The sequence below is a fragment of the Ctenopharyngodon idella genome, chromosome 3 (assembly GCF_019924925.1).
Source record: "Ctenopharyngodon idella isolate HZGC_01 chromosome 3, HZGC01, whole genome shotgun sequence".
Classification (NCBI taxonomy): Eukaryota; Metazoa; Chordata; class Actinopteri; order Cypriniformes; family Xenocyprididae; genus Ctenopharyngodon; species Ctenopharyngodon idella.
In genome coordinates, this window is record NC_067222.1 from 13,269,003 (window position 1) to 13,295,604 (window position 26,602).

The 26,602-nt window shown below is 36.1% G+C and overlaps 2 protein-coding genes across 15 annotated transcripts in view; both read left to right on the plus strand.

Moving 5' to 3' along the window:
* The window catches only part of LOC127509992 (SLAM family member 5-like), a 65,632-nt gene extending 50,627 nt beyond the window's left edge, over positions 1-15,005 (plus strand). For 3 of the 11 annotated variants that reach the window (XM_051889442.1, XM_051889449.1, XM_051889447.1), the window contains exons 4-6: positions 10,360-10,485; positions 10,574-10,638; positions 12,561-15,005. In XM_051889442.1, coding sequence (XP_051745402.1) covers positions 10,360-10,485; positions 10,574-10,638; positions 12,561-12,614 — 245 coding nt within the window. In that variant the 3' untranslated portion in view covers positions 12,615-15,005. The other 8 variants (XM_051889438.1, XM_051889443.1, XM_051889448.1 and 5 more) reach the window with 6 other exon arrangements.
* A 3,942-nt stretch (positions 15,006-18,947) lies between these two features.
* The window catches only part of LOC127509954 (gastrula zinc finger protein XlCGF57.1-like), a 63,556-nt gene continuing 55,901 nt past the window's right edge, over positions 18,948-26,602 (plus strand). For 2 of the 4 annotated variants that reach the window (XM_051889365.1, XM_051889364.1), the window contains exons 1-2: positions 18,948-19,090; positions 20,684-22,000. In XM_051889365.1, the coding sequence (XP_051745325.1) occupies positions 20,689-21,942 (1,254 nt within the window). In that variant the 5' untranslated portion in view covers positions 18,948-19,090; positions 20,684-20,688 and the 3' untranslated portion in view covers positions 21,943-22,000. Of the gene's footprint in view, positions 19,091-20,683; positions 22,001-23,218; positions 26,423-26,602 lie in introns of those variants that run through there. The other 2 variants (XM_051889363.1, XM_051889362.1) reach the window with 2 other exon arrangements.

Genomic DNA, 26,602 nt, shown 5'->3' on the forward strand with positions numbered 1-26,602 from the left:
TATTATTATTATTATTATTATTACTATATATTATTTATAACATCCTCAATCTCATCCATCCCACCCTAGGAAAAGCCATTAAATATGAATAATAAAAAATTATGTCAATCCTTTAGCATTGAATGGGGTCAAATAGACTCCAATAGGAACGTTAATAACAATGTTTAGCTCACAAGTTATTGATCCAGGAAATTTGAATCTGTGAATATTTTGCCAACTTTACTAAACTGATCCAGTTCAGGTGTCTTTCACTTACGTCAAAACCGTGTCCTTGAACTATAAGCACTGAACACATTTCTTTATACTTAAAGGATTAGTTCACTATAAAATGAAAATTAGCCCAAGCTTTACTCACCCTCAAGCCATCCTAGGTTTATATGACTTTCTTCTTTCTGATGAACAAAATCCGAGAAATATTAATAAATATCCTGACGCATCCGAACTTCGTAATGGCAGTGAATGGGATCAATGAGTATGAGCTGAAGAAAGAGCATCCATCCACATCCATCCATCATAAACAACATGGCTCCGGGGGTTAATAAAGGCCTTCTGAAGCGAAGTGATGCGTTTGTGTAAAAAAAAAATCCATATTTATCAAGTTATGAAGTAAAATATCGAGCTTCCGCCAGATCGCCTTCCGTATTAAAGTTACTTTTTCGTAGGTTGAGAGGCATCACACTTTTTTCGTAAGTTGAATACGGAAGGCAGTCTGGTGGAAGCTTGGGAAAGGGGTAAAGTTATGTTCCAGAACCACCACATTATGTTTTTCCCTGATCTATCGTCCGAGGTGCTGAAACAACGAAGGCGATTTGAGGAGGTGAAGCAAGAGTGCCGAATGAGGAAGATTAAGTACGGGATGATTTTCCCCGCCAAGCTTCTGGTTATCCACGGAGACCGTAATTAAAAATGAATGTTCTCCCGAAATTTTTATACTTATTTCAATCAATTCCCCTACCCCCTCCACATAATTTTTCAGTAATATGAGGAAGATTTTCACAAACTTCATCTGGGTGAATCGGCATCCTAGGCTGAGACTCTCTTTCGTATTTACCATATGAAAGGGGAGGGTTGCAGTTGCCTAATCTTAAGTGGTATTACTGGGCAGCTCAACTTAGAGCAGCAATGTTTTGGTGTACAAATGAAAATACTACCTCTTGGTTGCGGATTGAGGCGAATACAACTGCTCCTTTACCACTAAATTTGTATTTGTACTCTGCTCCCCTGCCCAAATTGAAAAAAGCCACTTATAATCCTTTTGTTGAAAATACTATTGTGGTATGGTATGAAGTTTTTAAACATCTTGGAGAGATTCCACAATTATCACAGTTTACCCCTATTTGTGGAAACACTTATTTTACACCAGGATGATGCTGGTTTAAAATTTCGGCATTAAAAGGTTTGAATAAGGTGGTAGATTTATTCAACATTAAAACTATGCTCAGTTTTCAGGATTTAAGACAAAAGTTTGATTTACCTAAAACTCATTTTTTAAAATATCTTCAAATTAGGAATTTTATTAATAAAGCACAGAATCACTCTCCTACCTTGCCGGATCTGTCCCCTTTAGAAAAAATTGTTGTTTGTCTCTGGTGGTAATGTTTCAAAAATCAATCAAGACTGTGTTGAAAACAGAACTAGGAAGTATGACCATATTAGCCCAGTTCTGTCAACACTGCATTGGCTTCCTGTTAAACATCATATAGATTTTAAAATCTTGCTAATTACTTACAAAGCACTAAATGGTTCTGCTCCCCAGTACCTGAGCGAGCTCCTAATTCATTATAGTCCTTCACGTCTATTGCGATCTCAGAATTCAGGCCAGCTGATAATACCTAGAATATCAAAATCAACTGCAGGTGGTAGATCCTTCTCCTATTTAGCACCTAAACTCTGGAACAATCTTCCTAGCATTGTTCAGGAAGCAGACACACTCTGTCAGTTTAAATCTAGACTTAAAAACGCATCTCTTTAACCTGGCATACACATAACACATTATCAACTTATATTTTCAAATCCGTTAAAGGATTATTAGGCTGCATAAATTAGGTCAGCCGGAACCGGAAACACTTCCTATAACACCTGATGTACTCGTTACATCAGAAGAAGAATGGCATCTATGCTAATAGTAGTCTCTTTGTTTATCTCTAGGTAGTCTCTAGGTGAGATTGAGGACCTGCACCTTGACACGACCACAACGCAGCCCTGAAGTATCAGCAGAGATTGAGTCAACTAGATCATCCACTGTGAGGGCCTCATCGACACAACAACCAGTGGCACAGCTCCTCAACAAACCGTCTATACCGGCGTGATGAATACGATCCTCAACTGGATGGAACTGGAATAAATACTTTGAATGTTGCGATCCCATTGGACTTATGATAGCTGCCTGAATCATAATAAAGCACTGTTCGCCAGAAGAGAACTGGCCCCCCGACTAAGCCTGATTTCTCCCAAGGTTTTTTTCTCCATTTTAACAGCAATTTGCCACCTAATGTCACCTGTTGGAGTTTGGGTTCCTTGCCGCCGTCGCCTTTGGCTTGCTTAGTTTGGGACACTTGACATTTGATATTCAACAGTGCTGTGCAGCCAAAATTATACGCCAGTTATCACTGTAAAGCTGCTTTGACACAATCTGCATTGTAAAAAGCGCTATATAAATAAAGGTGACTTGACTTGACTCAAAACCAGCCTGCTAGACCAGCTATGAGCAGTCTGGAAGGCAGCAGCCTCATCTGATCCTCCAGACTCTAGCAATCCTGTTCAGCTCCAGCAGAGTTACATTGGGGTCAGTGCGTGTGTTTAGTGAGGTTTTGGCAGCCACTAGATGGCGCCCTGGCAGTGTCAGACATCTGAAATTATGTTTATCATTTCTAAAGCACTGAGAACTACAGTGAATAGAAGTTAGTGTGCGTGTTTGGAGATGGGTCTGTGTTCCAGTCAGTAAATTTCAAGTTTTGAAATGGATATGGAAAGTACGAATATAAAGGGGTCTGCAGATGGTTAACTGTTCTAATAGACCAATATTATTATTATGATGGTCTTTATTTTTGTTATAGCTTACCTCCATATTTAACACATGTATCATGCTTAAACATTCATGGCCTCAAAAATTAAGATCTGAGAAAAAAATTACACCCCCTGATAGCACACCTTCATCTCAGAGACGTCCATTTACATCTGTGTGTTTTCATCTGCAATACGTCTCTCTAAGCCTAAGACTGCTCTAAGACTAACTGCTTTTTCTAATACGTTTATCAGATGTTTTCACACAGCAGATGTTTTTTCCAGATTTCTAGATCTTTAGCAGACATCTTAGAGAAGTACCTGCATGTGTGGATCATAACACAAATGATGAAATGACTGTGGTGTCATCAGCCAGTTTTTCCTCCAGAAGACCCAGATACAGTGCTTTATCTCCCCCTTGTGTCTGAACACGAAATGACTTTATTTCAGCACTCTCACTGTAACTAACATGCAGTTAATAAAGGTAAGATACTTCAAATTGTCTGTTATTTTTGTGATTGTTTGGGGTATTCTGCAGCCCTTCATCAAATCTTTCAACACAGAACCCACCTCAGATTGCTTTTAATCAATGCACAAATCGTAAAAACAGATCAAATCTGTTCCTAAATTCTAATTGGTTGGGCAAGGCAGACGTTTGGGTGGGCTCAGCCCACCCCTGCCCATGCCTAGAAACCGACCATGGGAATAGGGGAGAGCGGGGCACAACCTAACGCTTTTTGACTTTCTCAGTTTGTGTAAATCTACTTAGGGTTCAGAGAATTTATTTTGTTCCACATTAATTTCACACATGTCTGGTACAAATATGTGGCTTTGTTTCATTAATACAGTGTATACTTTTTTCTTTATTTACCCCGAAAGAAGGGAAGGGAAATGTGACAACATGCCCCATAGGTGAGGCACATTGTAACATGTGATGGGGCACGTTGTAACATGATCATATGACAGCTAAAAATTTTATCTGACTTAATTAAAAAAATATACATGACTGTAATGTTTCAAGCGACATTGTTCTTTAACGTGTGTGCTTCATTAACATCAGAGCTTTCATCACGAGCAAAAGTGACTACTCATCATGAACACTGGCAGACTGCCTTGCTTCAATTTCTTTAGGGGGGGGGTAATGCAATTTCATGCATTTTGACTTACACTGTTGAAGAGTTGGGTTCTCATGCTAAACATGGCCAAAGTTTCAAAACACGAGTTGGACGTATGATTGAGTATTTCTGTGCCAAATGACTACTTCCGGTTTTGGTACAGGTTTCGGAGGGTTTTTTTCAAGTGAGTCCTGACATCAAAAGAGACCGGAATTCCTTGTATAGACACTTCTCCCTGATAAGCGTGCGCACACACATCACCCAGAGCAAGAGCAAGAGCACGCCCATCAACGCGTTTCGAACGGGATACGGAAGCCGAGAGATTTTTCAACAATGGCTGTGTCCCAATTCAGGGGCTGCACCCTTTGAAGGCTGCATACATCAAAATAACCGTTAGATTGCAACACAAGAAAGAAATTACAGTGTTTTACACCTCACAATGAATATCAGTCAACTTAAATATGACATCCTTGATTAAGTATTCAGCCTTCAAATGCGACCTCCGAAGGACGAAGCCTCCGAAATGATACAGCTCCTGTCACCAAAGGAGTGTGTTTTTAGTTGTGAGGGAAAGATTACCTTTTTCAGCTTCCCAAAGAACCCAGCGTCAAGGGAACAGAGGATGAAGTTTGTTTTTCCGGGGCAGCAGCGGAGTTGTGCACATGTTTGTTTGTTCCAGGGATTTAGCAGACATCGCAGAAGCTCTTTAGCTCTGCCCGCTGCACTGACGGCAGACACGCCTCCAGGAGCTCGGCTTTTTCCGGAAAGACTCGGTTTAGCGTATCTATCTTTTATAAATATGACAAAACTAAAGACTTTTCGGAGATATGAAGGATGCATTGTTACTCTATATGTACTCAAGATTAACATGAGATTGGCAGAAACTGTGTGTGATACCCCCCCTTTAACACTGCAACTAAACTCTTAGCAAGCACTTGGTCGCCACCTAATGGATAAGGGACATATTACGTATAACAACATTTAAACTGTTTTATATATCACAATGACAAACTAAAATATTTTGTCAATAAAAGACAATAATTATTTTTTTCATATAAAATAACAGCATTTTTTTTAGAAATTCAAATTTAAATAATTTTGTAGTTTGACAATGAACACTCTGCAAAACACAGCTGCACAGGACTGGTCAAAACAATACAGGCAAACAGATGAAGAAACACATCCAGACATTCAGAAAAACACAGAGTTGAACAAAAACACTCCTCTCCCTCCATCACAGCTCTCACAGAAAACGAGATAAATAGACGAGCCAGTACAAATGCTGAATATTTCTTGAAATAATATTTTCTAGATGTTTAGGTTCTTCCTTTCAGTCTTTATTCACCTTTTTTTACATGGTTTCTCAACAGAAAATCATAAAAGTTAATTATGCCAGTTGTATCGTAACTGTATATAATAGTATAGTTCTAATAGACCCTTTTATGCTCGTAATTTCTCTCGGGTGTACACGCTCGGTTTCTCAACTAAATACGTATATATATTTTGGCCACTGTATATTTGGCCATCTGCTAACGTCTTCTATCCACTCCACTATAGTACACGGATCTGGTAGCCGGATACCATTTGATAAAGTCAACTTTCAAAATAACTTTCTCTGTCTGTGTTGCTCAATCCGCTCGCGTAGCTTCACGCTGCTGATTCTCGCCATAGTTTCGTTGCCAAAATGCGCGCGCATACGTTGCTACGTCATCATTGTGTACAAACAGTAACAGGGTCTATAGCGGGTCACATTGTAATGCAGTGTTTACAACGAACCTCTCTGTGATATTTCAGTTTTTCCTTTTTAATAAATCTGCAAAAAATGTCAACAATTCTGTGTTTTTCTGTCAATATGGGGTGCTGTGTGTACATTAATGAGGAAAAAAATGAACTTACATGATTTTAGCAAATGGCTGAAATATAACAAAGAGTGAAAAATTTAAGGGGGTCTGAATACTTTCCGTACCCACTGTATATAGAAGGGGTGGATCCTGGAATCCACTGCCACTTCAATATATATCATCCGCAGGGCATTAAAAGTCATTAAATGGATTTTGCGAAAATTAAGGCCTTAAATGGCATTTTTTAGATAGTTTTGAAGAAAATACTATCAGTTTATTTTGAATATAGCCTAAATAATTAATAACTTTGATTTGCTCTCGCAAAATATGTACATTGGTGTGATACACACACGGAACCAGTTTGGTAATTGCCTCCGGCCGGTGCAAAATTGCCGTAACGCCGGTTTGGACAGCGGCGCACTGGGACCTGGAGGTAGAAGGCTGCATTATTGTTGCAAACTTAGCGCCTTTTTTCTAAGAAAGCGCGTTGTGACGAATATCTACTTGTTAACCTGATCTAGCTTCCGAGATCCACTACCGCACGAGCGCGAGGTCTTGCTTTCCTGCGCAGTTGAGGATGTGCGCTCTGTCAGAGAACAAATAAAATAGATACTATTGCTTCTAACCTGAGTGATCATTTTACGTGTTCATACAGCCAAAATCACAGCAAATGTCTTTATCTTATGTGTATGGTGATTTTGTCAGACAACTCGATTATAAAGCAGGATTTAACATGTCAGGGCTCGAACTTTACTTTCCCGACCGGAAGGACCTGATTAAAATAATACCAAACAAAAAAAACCAGCAACTTGGGAATCGCCAAAACGCGAGTATGACGGACAGTTCTCTGCGGATATCGCGGGATTCACACTCGTGCGCTGTGTTGTTGATAAACTGGATGTAATTTAAGTTCTGTTGCTTTTATTTGAAAATAAAGTCATCCACCGATGAAGAAAGAGGCACAAACTTGCTTAATGGCCGGAATGACGCAGCAGCAATGTGATTGGATGATAGTTAACACATGTTGTGTTGGACACAGTGTTGTTTCTCTCTCTCTCTCTCTCTCTCTCTCTCTCTCTACACATGATCAACTTAAACTGACACAAAATGTGTTAAAATAGCCATAACACAAAAAATGTGTTATTAATTAACACATCCTTTTTGAGAGTGTACTTGTTATTTATTTCCATTTGGAAGATGTGTGTGTCAATCATTTTTATTTTAATTACAGACATGTTTTTATATATTTTTATAAATATGACAACAATCACATAACCCACAGAGAGATCGCACTGTTAGAGAGTTTGGGAATATTCACACATAATTTATACACATAAAATCATGATATTAGAGTTTTAAAATCAAACATTTTAAAAGAGATCAATACATCACGGTTGTTTAAACCAATAAAATGAATAAAACCAATGAATTAAAATAATGTTAAAATAAAATAAAATTGACATCAACAGAAAATCATAAGATTCGAGAACATGTTGCCCGTGATGTTTGTGCAGTATTGTCAAATAGCCTCAACTGGAAACACTGGAACGATTTTACTTGAGTTCACTGCTTATTTAATTTTACTTTGTTTTCTCTAAAATCAATGTAAGCTTCTGTAATGTTGTTTTAATTTCAGTTACTGCTTGCTTTTAATTCACCAAACAGCCCTAAATGTCTTTTGAAAAGACCACGACTAGGACTATAATCTAGCGTTCATGAACTAAAATAATTTAAGTATGTTTTTTCCACTGTATGCACAAAATGGAAATTAAATGGGTATATTAATTAGATGAACTAGCTTGCTGGCTAACATCTGCAAATAAATTACAATATTTATTTTGTTGCCTTTGTTGTCTGTTAGACTATTTGAGGCATTCCATATTTCTCATATTTCTCTGTGTTGTAATAAGTAAAAACCCTACTTGAGGTCTGCATGGCCAAGAGCGTCTCAGTGGACTTGCTGTCATCAATAATGATGTTTCTCAGAAGTTGTCATCTGATGCAGGCGTTGGTGACTTTGCTGCAAAGAAATCCAGGTGTGTTCAGTTCTGAAAATATAATAATATTTGCACGTTTTTGTTGATTTGCACTTTAATTTCTCATTTATTTTTTGTGTTATTATTCAGGTGACTGTAAGTCAAATTTGTTTATTTATTGTCACAATTTATTTACTACTTATTTATGTTATGTTATGTTATGTTATAAAGTTTTGAAAAATCTGCATTTTCAGAATTATTTAGTGTTTGGGGGGCGGAAATCTAAAATCTCGCCTAGGGCACCAACAGAGCCTGGGCCGGCCCTTTCTTATTTTTTAAACAAAACATTGTATTTAGGTATTGTTTGAATTCTTGTTTGAATTAAAATTAAAAACAAAGGCTTATTTCCCCCAAATTTAGATTTATGAATGCTAAATTTAGCTAAAAGAAGCAGCAGATTAATTAAATAATATTCCTTATGATAACGTTTGTTATAGGAGAAAAAAACAAATAAAACATTTTTAAAGCACAGTTCAAAGCTGGGCATGATGTGAGGAGGCTTCGTGAAACACTGAAGCAGTTGAAGCAAATGTGCCGTAATGTGTCGAGACTTCGAAACAATCTGACACCGTCTCCACAGTGACCCCTAGTGGTCAGAACAGTGTAAATGCAACAAAACTCAGGCCAAACATGCATAAAAACACCTTTTACAAATGTATTGCAAAAGTTTTATTGAAAGTAAAATCTATCAAATGCAATTAACTAATCATCTAATAAGATTAAATATAGAGTGTCTGTATAATATGTGTTCTTTTATCAATTTTCAAGGCTTGTTTCTCTGTTCCATGGCTCAAGCTAAACAGGCCAATAAGAGATTAATAACTACCATTATTCATTTTAATTATTCTAATGTCTAATTAAAACATCTACAAATGTATAAAACCATAGGGTAAAGCCCATAGACACTTGTTCAACAGTTCTCAGTGAATCTGCATGATTCATGGGTTCACTTTATCATCGCCCTCTACCGGTGAACCATTGAAATTGAAAACTGTTTTAAAAACGTTTAGAAACAGTGATGACGTAATGAAGCCTCGTTTTCTGAAATCACGTGACTTTGGCAGTTTGATACACGCTCCGAATCACTGATTCGACACAAAAGATTCATAAAGCTTCGGAGACGGAGCCTAATGAAGCAGTGTTTCGAAATCGGCCATCACTGGCTGTTCCTTCAGCTCTTCTGTCGCTTTATTACCAAATCTTCAGCGTTTATGATCACATTTATGGCTTTTTGTTGTGTTTCAATGTAGCATTTAGAAACTTGGGAAATGAGGAACTGTTGTAATTTGAAACCGTTCACCGAAATGCCAAAAAATATACATATGACATGGACAGTTAAGTTTCTTCTGGTTGTTCTCCTGGAGTCTGGTGAGTATTTTTATGGCTACACTTCTCTTTATATTATCACTTCCCCACATACAATCTGATCTTTATTGTCTCCATCATTCATTTTTCCTCTAATATTGTCAAGTTTTATCAGACTAAACTTTCAGAAATACTTGAAAATCTCCAAATGTGGTGTTTGTGTTTGTGTTCAGGTGTGTTTGTTGCTGATGCAGTGAAGTCAGAGTCAGTGACTGAGGGAGAATCAGTCTCTCTGAACTCTAGTCTCACTCAAATACAGACACATGAAGAGATCGAGTGGAGGTTTGGTGAATTTCTCATAGCTAAAGTAAACAAAAACAAAGAGAGCAAGTTTTATAATACTACTGCTGCTGGGAGATTCAGAGACAGACTGAAACTGGATCAGACTGGATCTCTGACCATCATCAACAGCAGAACCACAGACTCTGGACTTTATACAGTCTCCAGCAGCAGCAGAGACACGATCAACACGATCAATCTCACTGTCTATGGTGAGGAGAGGATTACTGTCTGTTGACTAAATTCACCAGATAATGTTACTGAGAATATTATAAAATGATAGAGAATTCTGTGATGATGCTGATCATTTGTGCTTTTTACAGTGATTTCTACTGAATCTGATTTATTCTGTCATGTTTTCAGCTCGTCTGCCTGTTCCTGTCATCAGCAGTAACTCTTCACAAAATTCTTCATCATCATCATCATCATGTTCATTGTTGTGTTCAGCTGTGAATGTGAGTCATGTGACTCTCTCCTGGTTCAAAGGAAACAGTGTATTCTCCAGCATCAGAGTGTCTGATCTCAGCAGCCGGTCTGATCTTCTTCTCCATCTGGAGTGTGTGGATGATTCCTACAGCTGTGTGCTGAACAATCCCATCAGAAACCAGACTCAACACCTCAACAACACTCAACTCTGTCACACATGTGCTGCAGGTACTTCACTGATGATATCTGGTGTTTCTGCACACATTGATCTGGGCTAATGACTGTCTCTTTCAGGTCCTCCAGTCTCTCTGACAGTGCTGATCTCTGCTGCTGCTGCTGCTGCTGCTGGATCTCTGTTGATTGTTGCTGCTGTCGGGATCTTCTGCATCTGCAGGAAACACAGAAACACACACAGAGAAGGCAAGTATTACCTGTATGTATATGTGTGTGTATAATTCTCAAACATCATTTCACTGAGTGTTTGTTTCTGTCATTATTGTTGAAACAGAGACTCGAGCAGAAGAGATCACTTACGCTGATCCCACATTCAACACAAGAAACAGAAATAAATCGGTAAGATCTTTGATTTCAGTGTATGGTGTGTCTCTGTGTTGTTTCAGTCTGATTTTACTGTGTGTGTGTGTGTGTGTGTGTGTTTAATGATTTACACACACAGCAGCAGCTCAACATACATTTATAAAGCAGTAGATGTGTTTGTGGATTTACACTGTAGACCATCATTTAGAGACACACAAACATTAGTCCGCTGACACACAACTTTAAAATACAGCAGTGAATCCTCTAAATCAGGCTTTTCACACTTACAGAAGTGGATCCTGAAATATGAGGAAATAAGGACCACCATCCTGAAATTTAAAATGCATCTGCCCATTTAATATACTGGAATATGTAATATTATAAATCTTAAAATATCTTTGAAGTTACATTATTTTCTTCTCACTATAATACTGACAAATGATTTATTTATTTATTTAAAAATAAATGTTATTTATATTAATCATTAATTTAATAAACTAATAACTAATAATTTTATTGTAATAACATTTTTTTCGTTCTTTATTTTAATCTAATTTATTGACTTATTTTTTTTTACAGTTTTCTCTAGATTTTAATCTTATTTGTTGCTTTTAATTCTTTTAGTTTTTCTCTGAATTCTTACATTTTATTCATGTTAATTTAACATTTAATAACTTTTTATTTATTTACTTTAATACAATTTGTTTATTGCCACTTATATCTAATTAATTTTAATTTATTTTAGATTGTTTTAATTTTATTTGATTTTTACATTTTTATCATATATTATTTTAACATTTATCACTTTATTTACTTTTTTAAATTAATGTATGTATTTATTGTTTTTTAACATTTTTTTTATCATGTTAATTTAATGTTTAATGTTTTATTTATTTATTTATTTATTTTTTAATTAATTAATTTTACATTATAGTTTTCTCTAGACTTTTCCGTGTTTATTTAATATATTATATATTTAATATATAATATTTAAGGATTACATTTTATACATGAAATATACCTTTAACTGTACTTGAACTTTTCCCCGCCAGCATTTTTTTAAATAGTTGCCAGCCAGCAGTTTATCTTGTTGTACTTTTTCTTTATTTCTTCTATCATATCATATCATTTTTTGCTCATACTTCATAAATTCAAGAATCACATGATGTGTTTTTTCAACATGACATTGTTCACATAATCCGTTTGGACATTTAACATTATTCTATTATAAATAACATCTTCTTTCCTTGATTTATCTATACATTTTATCTTTTGATTAACTTCATTAATTATAAGCTGTAAAGAAATCTACCCTTTCCCCCATTATTATACTTTACTTGCCATTCTTCAATCACTATAAAATAAAACTTAATCTCTGACTTTAACAGAACTTGAATCTCTGGTTTCTCTCTGTAACGCTTGTTTTGCTAATTTATCCTCTTCTTCATTTCCCTTTATTCATATGTGTGCAGGAACCCATATAAAACTGAGATATTATTTTGAACACTTCTTGTATTTGTAAGATACTAAAGAGAATATCTTGGTGTCTGGATTCAAAAGATCTCAAACTCTTTAAGACTCTTTAAGATCCTGAGTCAGAACAAATTAAAACATTCCCAGGTTTATGTTCCTCTACCCACTGCAGTGCCAAGATAAATACTAATATACTTTTTCTGTCAGTTTAAGTCAAGTAAACTTTAATGTGATTTTAAGTTTATTTCTGAGAAGTACATACAAAGTAGACAAAGTTTAAAAGAAGTATACTAATAGCACACATGAATAAACTTCTTTTTCGTAAGGATATCCTGCATTCTCCGAAACACTAGGGACCCGTTGTGAGGAAATTGCTGACAAAAGTATTTCTGCTGTATTTTCTGTGCTTGTGGCAAGAGGATTGATAGATGTGCCAATAATGTGATGAATACATTGATTAACGGTGCTTTTGTGTTTTCTTTCAGAGAGCTACAGAGGAGGATAATGTGGAGTACACAAGCGTGCCACACGAGTCCTGAAAAGTGAAGCCAAAGCGTCTCGATCGCCCCCAGGTGGCTGGAAGCAGTATAGGTCATAAACTCCGCCCTCTCCATGTATTCCAGTGGGACGCGAGACAAACTAAACATTTAAATTACACTTCAAATATTTTTTTTCCAAAGACATTTTCTGTCATATTAGGCAGTTTTTATCACACTGGTATTAGTTCAAGTGCTCGTTCTTTAAATCAGTTTATTTTTAGTTAGTTATTTGGTGCTATAAAAACGGGGGTGAGACGTCATGATTGACAGCTGAGATTGACAGCTTCTCTGAGTGAAGCAGTCATTGAGACGCCAACTGACTTTTTCTGGATCTTCGCGAGGTGACTGGAGCTTTAACTTTAATTTCTACATTTCCATAACTGTTTATTTCACACCAAAATAATGGGTTGATAACACATTGATATCGCGGCTCCACTTCGCGCTCACCACTGCGCAGACTCGAGACTCCAGATGTCAGCGCCATATAGACACACTGGCGGCTTCAGTTACTACAACGTAAGAGAGTGGAAGTGTGTCGTCCATCTTTTTTTACAGTCTATGGGTGTACACAGGACAGGAGTCTCAAGACGTTGATCAGATCTTGATCATTTGAAAGATTTCCCAATAAGTTTGTACATAAATACCGGCCTGCATTTTTTAAGTGATAATTTTTTAAAGACGCAGGGTTAAGTAATTAATGAAATCGCTTTGGCCAAACGAAAAAAAAAAAAAACGTTGCTGTGCTTTTATTTGTGTTTTGTTTAAAGTTTTTTTGAAGGATTTTTGTCAGTTAAAGGATTAGTTCACTATAAAATGAAAATTAGCCCAAGCTTTACTCACCCTCAAGACATCCTAGGTGTGTATGACTTTCTCCTTCTGATGAACATGTTCGCAGAAATATTAATAAATATCCTGATGCATCCGAGCTTTATAATGGTAGTGAACGGGATCAATGAGTATGAGCTGAAGAAAGTGTCTCCATCCACATCCATCCATCATGAACGTACTCCACACGGCTCCGGGGGTTAATAAAGGCCTTCTGAAGGGAAGTGATGCGTTTGTGTAAGAAAAATATCCATATTTAGCAAGTTACGAAGTAAAATATCGAGCATCCCCCAGACCGCCTTCCGTATTCAAGTTATGCAGAAAGTGTAAATTGGTGTCGCGTCAGTTACACTTTTTCCGTAAGTTGAATAGGGAAGGCGTAGGACGTAGCGTAAGCTTTGTGAACTGCAAGAGTTTTACACTTTCTTCATATGTTAAAAAGGGAAGCGGCTTGTGTGGAAGCTACATATTTTACTTCATAACTTGTTAAATATGGATATTTTTTTACACAAATGCATCGCTTCGCTTCAGAAGGTCTTTAACATCGTAATTACTGTAATTACCGTAAATTATATTTGTAATTTTCTGAGAGCTCCAACTTCTTCCTGACTGCTGGAGATTCATTTTGGGATTAATAATGTTGTGACAGAAACGCATAATTCTGAATCTGATGACATGAACAAATAAAATCATGTGTTTCTCATCTCGTAATAACGGTAATCACGACATGGCGTGAACAAAACATGTTTTCAATAGATTTGTCAGTCTTGTTTGTCTCTGTTGAAGCGCCAACTAATGTGTTATTTCACTAACAGCCTCCTTCTTGTCCTTTTCATATGCATTTCTACTCACTGTTTATTTGAATTTTACAAAATTATTCTGTTAATCTTGAAAAATAAATACATGTAAACACAGTTAAAACTATTTCAGGTGTCTTGATTTAGCTTCACATGAGCACCAAGACTGATATAACCACTGAGAATAACAGATCCATACACAATATCCCACTGACAATAACATGCACTGCTTTTCAAGATATTAAACCACTTCGTTTTGTTTCTGGATTTACTTACATTTAATCATTTAGCAGACACTTTTATCCATATAATAAACACTAGAGAAACTACCAGACCATTCAAAAGAAAAACTATTAGATGATGTGATGGAATTTTTTAATTAATCATAACTAACATTTCTTTTTCTTTGCAGGAATAACATTTATATGCTTTTGAAAACTAAATGTCCTCAAACCTTGGGCCTAAGTCAGTGTGTGTCTGAATCATGTCCAAAAATAAGAAAAGTGGAAATGACACTTAGGGACAGCTAGACAACCATCTAAATATAATAGCCCCATGATATTGAGTAACCAACGAACTAATAAACACATGATTTGGGCAGATCTTGCTTTACCTAGTAACATGAGGGTTTGACATATGAAGAACCAATCATATTGTAGAATGCTTTACCATGCTCCTATCCTATATAAACTGTAGTATTCTTCTTGCTAGTGGGATTCTCTGTGATTGACACGAGGTCCTCCGGCCGTGAATAAAGCATATTCTAAGGCATAGTCTGGAGTCTGGTTATTGCTGCGCAGCAAGTTAGGGAGCACTAGGGTTAAAAGGGTCAAGACGTTGACCGAAATATTATTGGGTGTCGATTAGGAGACGCCCCAGGTAAACAGGTAAACTTAAGTCAGGTGCGTAGGGGAAAATCTACCACAATGAAAAGAATAAATTGGTGTAATATTCAGTGAATTCATATTTAAACTTTAAGATTATTTTAGCACACTGTTGCATTCATAGCTGCTAAACCCATCAGGTTCCTGACACATACTGATCCACTGATGTTTGTCTTTCAGCTAAAATCATTTCTTGGGTTAGTCAGTGTTTTTCTGCTTTCCACAATCCATAATAAAACTCCACAGAGCAGCTTTATATATCAACATATATATAGAAGCGGTGGATCCTGGAATCCACTGCCACTTCAAAATATATATATATAATTTCGAGTGGTTTATCAAGTTGTTAATTTATTCTTCTAAACATTAAATCATTTTAATGACATCTCCAAATTTGTGAAGCTTAATAGAATTGCATTATCTTTTCACATGAATGTGCTCTCTCCTTGGTTTTGAGGAAAGCACCCAACATATAATTAATCTTCTAGCTGATTATGACAGCTTAGGTCGCAAAGGTCAGTAGGGCCTCTCATCTTCAGGACAAATTTATAGTTATTTTTCATCTTTAAACATTAAAGAATAAGGTTGAATATTGCTTCCTCTGTGAAACTGCACTCATTATCTCTCTGTTGTGGGAAAAGTACCTGATAGAAGTGAGAGCCTAGCTGCTCATAAGAGTGATCTTTATGTTTGTGTGTTAGTATCTGTTTCAGGGAGGTTAGTACCAGAACAGAAGCTGCATCTGACATGGCATTTCTGTTTATTTACACATACTGTTTAATGCTGCTCATGTACATGTATTTATACTGCATAAGGAAAAACAATAACAGACAAAACAAGCTAAGAACCGTTAATGAATTTGTTGATTGCTTTTATGGATTAGAAAGAAAGACTTAACATTGAAATAATATTTCTGACTGCACTGACACTATTATATGCAGGGTTGGGGAGTAATGAAATAAATGTAACTTAGTTACGTATTTAAAATACAAAATTTGAGTAACTGTATTTCATTACAGTTACATTTTAAAATGGTAATCATCTGAAAAGTATTTTAGATTACCATAGTGATTACTTGGAATTTTAATGTCATTTATTTCATTTAAACATCAATGTAAACTGTGACGCATCTCACAATTCTGATTTTTTTTTTCTCAGAATTGCGAGATTTAAACTTACAATTGAGTTTTATAAAGTCAGAATTGGCAGATATAAACTCACAATTGCAAGTTATAAAGTTTTTTAAAGTTTATCTCCACAATTCTGAATTTTTTGTAGTTTATATCTCAGATTTCTGACTTTTATATTCTGACTTTATAACTCGAAATTGCAACTTTATATCACACAATTCTGAGAAAAATGTCAGAATTGTGAAATAAAAACTTGCGATTACCTTTTTTTGTGTTACATACCAATTAGTATTCCAAAGTATTCTAAAGTATTGAGATTAAGTTACAAAACTTGTGTAATCTAACGAAATACATTACAAATTACAAATATGTGTTATTTGTGACAATAAGATGAAGAGTGTGTTAATTGGCCTGCTTGTGAACTCCGAACTTCTGTTTATTTCATTTAAAAAAACACTCCACTTTTTTCGAAAACCTCCAAACGGTTAAAAGGTCAAAATTACAGTTTCAGTGCAGCTTCAAAGGGCTTTAAACGATACCAGATGAGGAATAAGAGTCTTATGTAGAGAAAAAAAATACAACTGTATATGCTTTATATAAACAAACGTTCGCCTTCTAAGTGCCTCCGCCAAAACCGCATTTCTGTATTCTTCAAAAAGCTTACGCTGTATGTCCTACGCCTTCCCTATTCAACTTACGGAACGAACGCAGTGCCAGTTACATTTTTTCCGTAAGTAAAATGGGGAAGGTGTAGGACATACAGCGTAAGCATTTTGGAGAATGCGGAAATGCGGTTTTGGCGGAGGCACGTTTTATATAATCGTTTGTTTATATAAAAACATATACAGTTGTATAAATTAGTAACTTAATTTTGTATTAAGTTTTTATATTATTTTATCTATGTGATATTGTGAGAAATAGCTGTATTTCAGTAGATCAGTTTTGTAGTCTTTTCTCATATATCGTGGCTCAGATAATTGGTTTCTAACAGCAAACACTCTGAATAAAGTGAGATGATCTGCTGATGATCTGAGTGTCTTGTTGAATTGATCACTTGCTACTATATTTGCACAAAAATGCATGTTTAGTCAATGTAAATCATTCAGATCGCTGCACTGAACTCATCTGTGGTTGTTTTGCTGTGAGTTGTTGACCGACACACCTGACGTCTGTGGTTTGGTTGAGTGTGGTTTGTGTGGACAGATCTCAACCAAACGACCAACTGAATCTGAGTTTAACAGCAGAAAGATGAATGTAGTGACACTTGATCAGGCCAAACATCTGTGGATTCAACCGACATGTGTGAACAAATGTGCTCAAGTATATGTGATGAGAGATAAAGATCAAACTAAGAGCAGAGTGGAATATAAACTGAAGAAATGATTTGTTCACATTTATTTTTTCCACCGCGTGGTCAGTTTATTTTTCTTCTCATTTCAGCCATGATGAGATCAATGTTTGTCAGCTTTTAAAGGATTTTTTTTTAAGTTTAAATGTGAATTCACTGATTATTACACCAATTTATTCTTTTCATCTAATAGTTTTTTCTTTTGAACGGCCTGGTAGTTTCTCTAGTGTTTATTATATGGATAAAAGTGTGTGCTAAATGATTAAATGTAAGTAAATCTAGAAACAAAACTAAGTGATTTAATATCGTAAAAAGCAGTGCATGTTATTGTCAGTGGGATATTATGTATGGATCTGTTATTCTCAGTGGTTATATCAGTCTTGGTGCTCATGTGGTGCTTGGTGTTACACCGTGTCTACACCAGACGCGAATGGCGCAACGCGTCAAAAGACAATAGAACCCTTTATAATCAGCGATATTGTCTACATTGGGTGCGACGCGACACAACAAATTCCCAACAGTAAACGGATTCCCTTCTGGTGTAGTTATGGTGTTAAACAGTTTGAGATCTTTCAAATTCAAAATAAAAATAAACTAAAAAAAGTTTTCTTAAATGACAACGTACACGTTCATGAAGATGGCAGTCATCAGTGTTTGTTTTTGTAAATCTAGCCACGAAGATATTCTCTTTAGTATCTTATATTCAAGAATTGTTGAAAATAATATCTCAGTCAGTTTTATATGGGTTCCTGCACACATATAAATAAAGGGAAATGAAGAAGCAAAATAAATTTAGCAAAACAAGCATAACAGAGAGAAACCAAGAGATTCAAGTTGTAATAGTCAGAGATTAAGTTTTATTTGGAGTGATTGAAGAATGGCAAAGTAGCCCTATAATAATAGGGAAAAGGGTATATTTATTTACAGCTTATAATTAATAAAGTAAATCATAAGATAAAATGTATTGGTAAATCAAGGAAAGAAGATGTTATTTATAATAGAATAATGTTAGGTCATTCAAATTTAAATTGCACACTATAGGGAAACATCCAAACGGATTATGTGAACAATGTCATGTTGAAGAAACCGTATAATGTGATTCTTGAATGCATTAAAGTATGAACAAGAAAGGAACAATATGATGGAATGGAATTCAAGAATGACATTTTAAAGTTTTAATAAAATGGTCAAGTGAAATAAATGGTAAAGCTTTCTTTGATTTTATATTTGATTAGAATATAAATCTCTGTTCCACAATCCGGAGCAGAAGGTGGCGGTAATGCACCTATTGCCAGCCGCAGTTAAAAAACCAAGAAGAAGAAGAAGAAGAGCCCTACTTGAACTGCAGTGGAAAAGCAAACCGAAAGTAAAGCGAGCGGACTGCGGAGCCGAGCCGTGCACAACGCGGTGGAAAAGCGCCTTTTGTTTCTGGCTGGCGGAAATAAATTGACACCGGGGTTCGCATGTGAATTCGGTTGGATCTTTAGGACAGGTAGCCTGCGAGTTAATTCAAATCATTAAAGTGTTTTAATGCTTGCCTTTATGTGGTTTAAAGTCTCCTCTTCTGTTAGGTCATTTGAGTTGTGTGAGAGAGTGATACTTTTTGCATTTCTTATGCTGATGTGTTCAGATCTCCTGTAAATTAAATGTTACTATAAGTCACTGGTGTGGCCAAGAATCACAATGTAAGTGGGCTCAGAGAAAATCATGTGGGCCTAGCCTAAAATGCATCTGTTAGGACTAATGCAAAATTTTATGTGAATAAGGCTGTTGATCGATACAGTACACTCCCACACTAATCACACCATCAGTGAAGCTCCTCCCACATTAATCCCACTGTTAGTGAAGCTCCTCCCACATTAATCCCACTGTCAGTGAAGCTCCTCCCACTGCAATCACAAGAGGCTTGTTCGAGATGTGTCGGCGCTGCGCAGATCAATCGGCGTATGACATTAATGTACCGTGAGAGTGAACAACTCCTTATGCTTTTGAAACGCTCTCGTGGTACTTTGTCATACGCCAATCGGTCTGCACAGCGCTGATGCATCTCGAACAAGCCTAATGTCAGTCAAGCTCCTCCCATATCAACCAGACCATCAGTGAAGCTCCTCCCACATCAATCACACTGTCAGTGAAACTCCTCCCACATCAATCACACTGTTAGTGAAGCTCCTTCCACTATTGATGTTACATTTAATCAGTAAATTCAATTAGAATAAGATACTATAGGGTTGTTACCAATCAAATGAAATCAGTTTCAACAAAACCCGTCTTTGCACTGCAGAGAAACACAGAAGCTGCATCTGAAGTGGCATTTAGATGTATTTACTCAGACTGTTTAATGCAGCTCAGAGGGACATGAATGCATTTAACCAGCAGTTACAACTGTTTTGATGTTTTAAAAAATAAAACGTTGATGATATATGAAATGATTTAAAATTTGAAACAATACTTCAAGTGTGAAACTAAAACCACCAGTAGGTGGCGTCAAGTCACTGTTAATGAGCGAATTATTGAGTCATTAATTCAACCGATAGGTTCAAATGGCTGATCATTTCAGGAACGAAGCATTTGACTTTATTAATGAGTGAGTCATTGAATCATTCATTCAACCGAAATGGAGCAAAACAGGCAATTTTGTGTCTAAAATGTAAGTGACTTAATATTAATGCCTTGTTGTATTAAAGCATTAGTGCATTCGCAATCATGCTGAAATTTGGGGAAAACATGACTCTCTTTGTGTGATTGCCTAACTATATCATATGATATAAATTTAGCCTAAAAGACAAATACTAAATACAGGGGCATTTTTACTGGATTTTAATAGTTAATCACGCAGCGAGAGCAGATGCTCTTAATGCAATTTAACGTAAAGTGAAAAGGCTACATCACACAGTGTATGCGTGGACTCTCTGGGTGTGTTTTTGTTTGGTTTTTACAAAGTAAGAGACATACTTGATACTGTCAGATTGAACATAGTTAAAATAACAATTACATATTATCACAGATGGTATATATTGCGCACCCCTACTTTGAATTATTTTGATGTATTGAAATTTAAATTATTTTTTTTCTTTCATTTCAGACCTGATGGAGGAGAGTGAAAAACTGAGTGAAGTGGAGGAGGAACATCATGTCAAACCTGGAGAAAAACCTTTGAGTCGCTCAAAGACTAAAAAGACATTTTTAAAGAAAAGAAGAGCCAAGAAATCTGCAACCTGCACTCAGTGTGGAAAGAGTTTCACATGCAAACAAAATCTTGAGCGTCACATGAGAGTTCATACTGGAGAGAAGCCGTTCACATGTGATCAGTGCGGGAAGAGTTTCACAAGATCAGAACACCTTAAGTTACACATGAAGATCCACACTGGAGAGAAGCCACACGCATGTGATCAGTGTGGGAAGAGATTCTTATGCGAATGTCATTTTAAGCGTCACATGAGAGTTCATTCTGGAGAGAAGTCCTTCATGTGTGATCAGTGTGGGATGAGCTTCACACGAAAAATATACCTTAAAGAACACATGACGATCCACACTGGATGGAAGCCGCACGCATGCGATCAGTGTGGGAATAGTTTCACGCGATCAGAACACCTTAAAGTACACATGAGAGTTCACACAGGAGAGAAGCCGTTCACATGTGATCAGTGTGGAAGGAGATTCACACAATTATCACAGCTTAAATTCCACACGAAGAGCCACACCGGAGAGAAGCCGTATGCATGCGATCATTGTGAAAAGAGATTCTCAAGCAAAAATTATCTGGAGACTCACATGAGAATTCATACTGGAGAGAAGCCGTACGCATGTGATCAGTGCGGGAAGAGCTTCATACGAAAAACACTTGTTATTCAACACATGAAAATCCACACTGGAGAAAAGCCGTACATGTGTGAACAGTGTGAAAAGAGATTCTCATGCAAAGGTAATCTTGAGATTCACATGAGAGTTCACACCGGAGAGAAGCCGTTCACATGTGATCAATGTGGAAAAACATTTCTTGTGGCATCAAACCTGAAGACACACCTGAGAGTTCATACGAAGGAGAAGCCACATTCATGTTCTGTGTGTGGAAAGAGTTTTTCAGTGCTGTGTAATTTAAAAGTACATCAGAAAACACATACAGGTGTGAGAGCTCACATGTGCTTTGAGTGTGAGAAGACTTTTATTTCATCGAACAGTTTAAAAGTGCACCAGAGAATTCACACTGGAGAAAAACCTTACAAGTGTTCACACTGTGACAAGAGATTCAGTCAGTCAGGAACACTGAAAACACATGAGAGGATCCACAGCAGAGAGAAGCTGCACACGTGTGATCAGTGTGGAAAGAGTAAAGTCACCTGAAGATACACATGAAGATCCATACAGTGGAGAAACCACATCACAACAGTCTGAAATCACTGTAAGTAGTTCATCTTTGTGTGATTGAGATTTTGATGCTGTGGATCAATCTCATGATCACTGCACAGAATTGGTTTTCTTCAGAGCGAGATGTCAGCAGCCATTTCAGGGATAGTTTGGATAAAATTTTCTATAGTGACTTTCTACAGGAATTGGAGATGCATCGTCCATCTTTGTTTACAGTCTATAGTTTCAGACCAATGCAAAAAATAAATAAATAAATAAATAACAGTGGCAGAGCGGCTGAATGAAAATGCAAATTCACTCTCTGACAGTAGGTGGCGCTCATGGAAAAGCAGAACAGATGTCACGGCCATGTTTGTGACCATCAGAGCAAAGCAATGGAGGTCAATACAAAAACACATGAACAGAGATGCAGAAAAAAGTGTTCATCAATGGATTTGATCCGTATCATTATACAGATCTCAAGTTAGCACAGACCTGACAAAATCTAACGTTCAATCCGAAATCCATCTCTGTATATAGCGTGTACAGAGATGGATCTAAGATTAAATATAAACCTGATATAGATCAAATTGTAAGATTATTTTCTTAGCATCTCTTTTCATGTGTTTTTGTTTATCTGCCATTATTTAGCTATGGAAGCCTGTTTCTGCCACAGTAAATCAGTATGTCATAATAACCATAAGTTTTTTCATAATTGAGTTTTGCTATACTATTAAGAAAATAAATCTCATAACAATTAGATACTTTTCACGTAATAATGAGGTATTTACTTGCAACAATAGGATAGTTTCTTAATAATAAGATGAATTCTCCTTATAATGACTTAACATTTTCTTCTTCCCAATATGACATAATACATTCATATTTTGATTGTTTAATAAAACCTGAAGTGTCATTAATATCAAATATTGTGCAAATACTCCACTTTTGGCCACTACTGTACATGATTAATCTTTAATCTGTTTGGTTGTTGATTATTTTCATAATCTATTTCATCAAGTAGTTGTTGTAGCTCTAGTTAATTTCAGTTTGTTTTGATCATCAGAAATAATTTAAGAAAAGTTGTGTTGCTGAGGCTTCGACAAAACCTGATGATCTGTTATCTAGCGTGATTTGAAGATCTTGATTTACATGATCAGTGTCATTCATTTTATTTATTTATTTATTTTACATGCGATTAGTCTTTGTACTTGGTGCAGGGTCTGAAATATTTATTATTCATCTCACATCATGTCTTGTTTGTTTTTGTCAGAACTACCAGAAAGCATCTGGAAGGAGAGGACAGAGAGATCCAGTGATCCAGAACCTGCAGAAAGAAACTCAGGGTTCCCACGGGTCATGGAATTTCTGGAATTTCATGGAATTTTAAAAGGTCCATTGAAAGTCAGGGAATTTTATATACTTTTTTGTCCAAGTCATGGAATATCAGGGAATTTTGTTTGTCACTTTAAATTTGAGTTTCCTTATCAAAATGTAATTTTTCTACCATTTTTTTATTGAGTTGTTTCAAGCGTTTTACATATTAGGCTATTTTTCAGTGGCATTTTATTCCCTTCCCTTCCTTGAAGGTCAAAATTACAGTTTCAGTGCAGCTTCAAAGGGCTTTAAACGATACCAGACGAGGAATAAGGGTCTTATCTAGTGAAAAGATCGGTCATTTTCTAAAAAAATACAACTGTATATGCTTTATAAACGCAAATGATCGCCTTGAACGTACTTCCGCTTTAAGCATTCTTCAAAACGCTTACGCTGAATGTCCTACACCTTCCCTTTAGAGGGTATGCATCGACCTCACTTCCCCGCCGGAACGCGCTCCCTCAGCTGGACTGAGTGGCAAAAGAACCTGACTGGATTTAATAGGGGAAACTGCGAAAACGAGAGTTAAAAAAAACGATTACACTAAAGTTTGGACTCGAAAGTGTTTCTTAAAACTTGTCAAATAAACCTAATCCATGGATATTGACATGCAGCCAGGAATCGTGTTTCCTGACATTTATATGTGCTTGATTTCGACGCCGGGAAAATACATAAAGCAAATCTGCTTTATATAACTACAATATAGGTAGGTTTAAATCCGCGTAATCACTTATATCAATGTTATATACAGTGGTATGCGAAAGTTTGGGAACCCCTTGCAGAATCTGTGAAAATGTGAATAATTTTAACAAAATAAGAGAGATCATACAAAATGCATGTTATTTTTTATTTAGGACTGTCCTGAGTAAGATATTTTACATAGATGTTTACATATAATCCACAAGACAAAAAAGTAGCTGAATTTATTAAAATATCTCTGTTCAAAAGTTTGGGAACCCTTGGTTCTTAATACTGTGTGTGGTTACCTGGATGATCCACCACTGTTTTTTTTTTTGTGATGGTTGTTCATGAGTCTCTTGTTTGTCCTGATCAGTTAAACTGAGCTCTGTTCTTCAGAAAAATCCTCCATGTCCTGCAGGTTCTTCGGTTTTCAAGCATTTTTTGCGTATTTGAACCCTTTCCAGCAGTGACCGAATGATTTTGAGATCCATCTTTTCACACTGAGTACAACTGATGGACTCAAACACAACAATTAAAAAAGGTTCAAACACACACTGTTATCATTGACAGTGATTTATGTGATTGATTTTGTCGTCTTGTAGCTTTGTCACATCTGGTTAGTACGAAGCCCGGCACGTCACCTATAGGAGAAAAAAAAAACAATCCGTGCCGACGGTTTTGCAGTCCGTTCCCTCAGTTTATAAACCGTGCTGACGAATACTTAAACTGTTCCCTCGGTTTAACAAACCGTGCCCACGAATTTCCAATCCGTGCGCTCAGATTTTGCAAATCGTACCCTCGGTTTTTAAATCCGTTCCCACAAATTCATAATCCGTGCGCACGCTTTCGCAAATCCGTTCCCACGGGTTTGTAAAAACTGTACTCACGGATTTGTGGCCCCGCCTCCAATCTTTGCCGGCATTCAACCAGCCACCTATTTAGGTGCGGGATGCATATTGTAAATAAATAAACTTTATTTTACAAAATGGAGAATTTCCTGAACTTCCATTCAGAATTCATTTGAGAATTTCCATTATTTTTATCTTGTAAAGTCCATTTTGGGCAAAAAGCTTATAATAAAATCACCAAAACAAGCCTTCATGTTAAGAATGAATAGCCTACACAAACATTTCTAAAACTGTAAAAAGTGGTTTTTTTTATTTTTATAAAGCATTCATTAATCATTTTATGATAAACATACTGTCTTAAGTGCACTCATTTATAGTCATCAATTAAAAATAATTGATAAAAAATACATTTAAAAAATAAATACAAAATAGTAATAATAGTTGTTGTTATTATTTTTATTAGTCTAGGCCTATTGTTGCGTTTAGGCTACATGCATTTAGAAGAAGAAAAGAGGAACAAAGAAATTAAAAGTCAGTCATAATACACAATGCCAGGTTTATTAGGCAATAATAATAAAGTGCTAAGATTATCACAAATAAACAAGATTTTGACTTCTTATTAAATCGTTGTATTCCGCTTCCTGTTGATAGAGAATCACTGCAGTTACTATAATTTGATGAATAATACACAATAAAACAATAAGATTCGTTAACACGTACCTGGCCCAGGTGAAAAAAATACTATAGTATTATAGTATAGTGTTTTTGAACCATAAAATACTTTAATTAATTTATTGTGGTAATTCTATAGTTGCTGTGATAATATAACAATAGTCATATAAACAAATTAATTTACCCAATATTGTACTACTACGTTTTCTACAACTTTAGGGTAGCTATATTATACTACAATATACACTACAGTTTACTGTAGTAAAAACTAAAGTATACTACAGTATTTATAACAGTTTATCAGTTCAATAGTTAATACTAACTACAATATGCTGTAGCATTCATTAATGAAGTGTTGTAAATACTATATTATACAGTATACTACAATTTACTATAGTATGGTTCAAAAACACTATAGTATTTACTATAGTATTTTTTCACCTGGGGGAGTTTGCTGTTCTTCTTCTAAAATAAATCCGTGAGTACAGTTTTTACAAACCCGTGGGAACGGATTTGCGAAAGCGTGCGCACGGATTATGAATTTGTGGGAACGGATTTAAAAACCGAGGGTACGGTTTGCAAAATCTGAGCGCACGGGTTTGAATTTCGTGGGTACGGTTTATTAATCCTTGGGCACGGTTTGTTAAACCGAGGGAACGGATTGCAAAACCGTCGGCACGGATTGTTTTTTTTTCTCCTATAGGTGACGTGCCGGGCTCCATAGTTTAGGACACGGTAAAAAAAAAAAAAAAAAAAAAGCACACTGTAAGCCTTCTTTTCACTGCACAGGACATTAGGATACGATTGTTGCATTTCACCCCCTAGTGGCAGTCGCACAGAATTTTCAAATTGGTCGTGTGTAGCACGGTCAGCAAAAACTAAATGTGAAGAAATTAAAAGACTGAATGGTGAACTTGATGACAAACAGAAAATCCTCTAGAGCGTTTAACCCCTGAAACCATAAACAGAATAATATCAATGTGCATTTAACGGGTAAAAGCACAAAAAAGTAGTGTATTTAACTTAGTTTTGTACTAAAAACGTCTGTGCACAAGTAAATAAAGCTTGCAAATGGATGG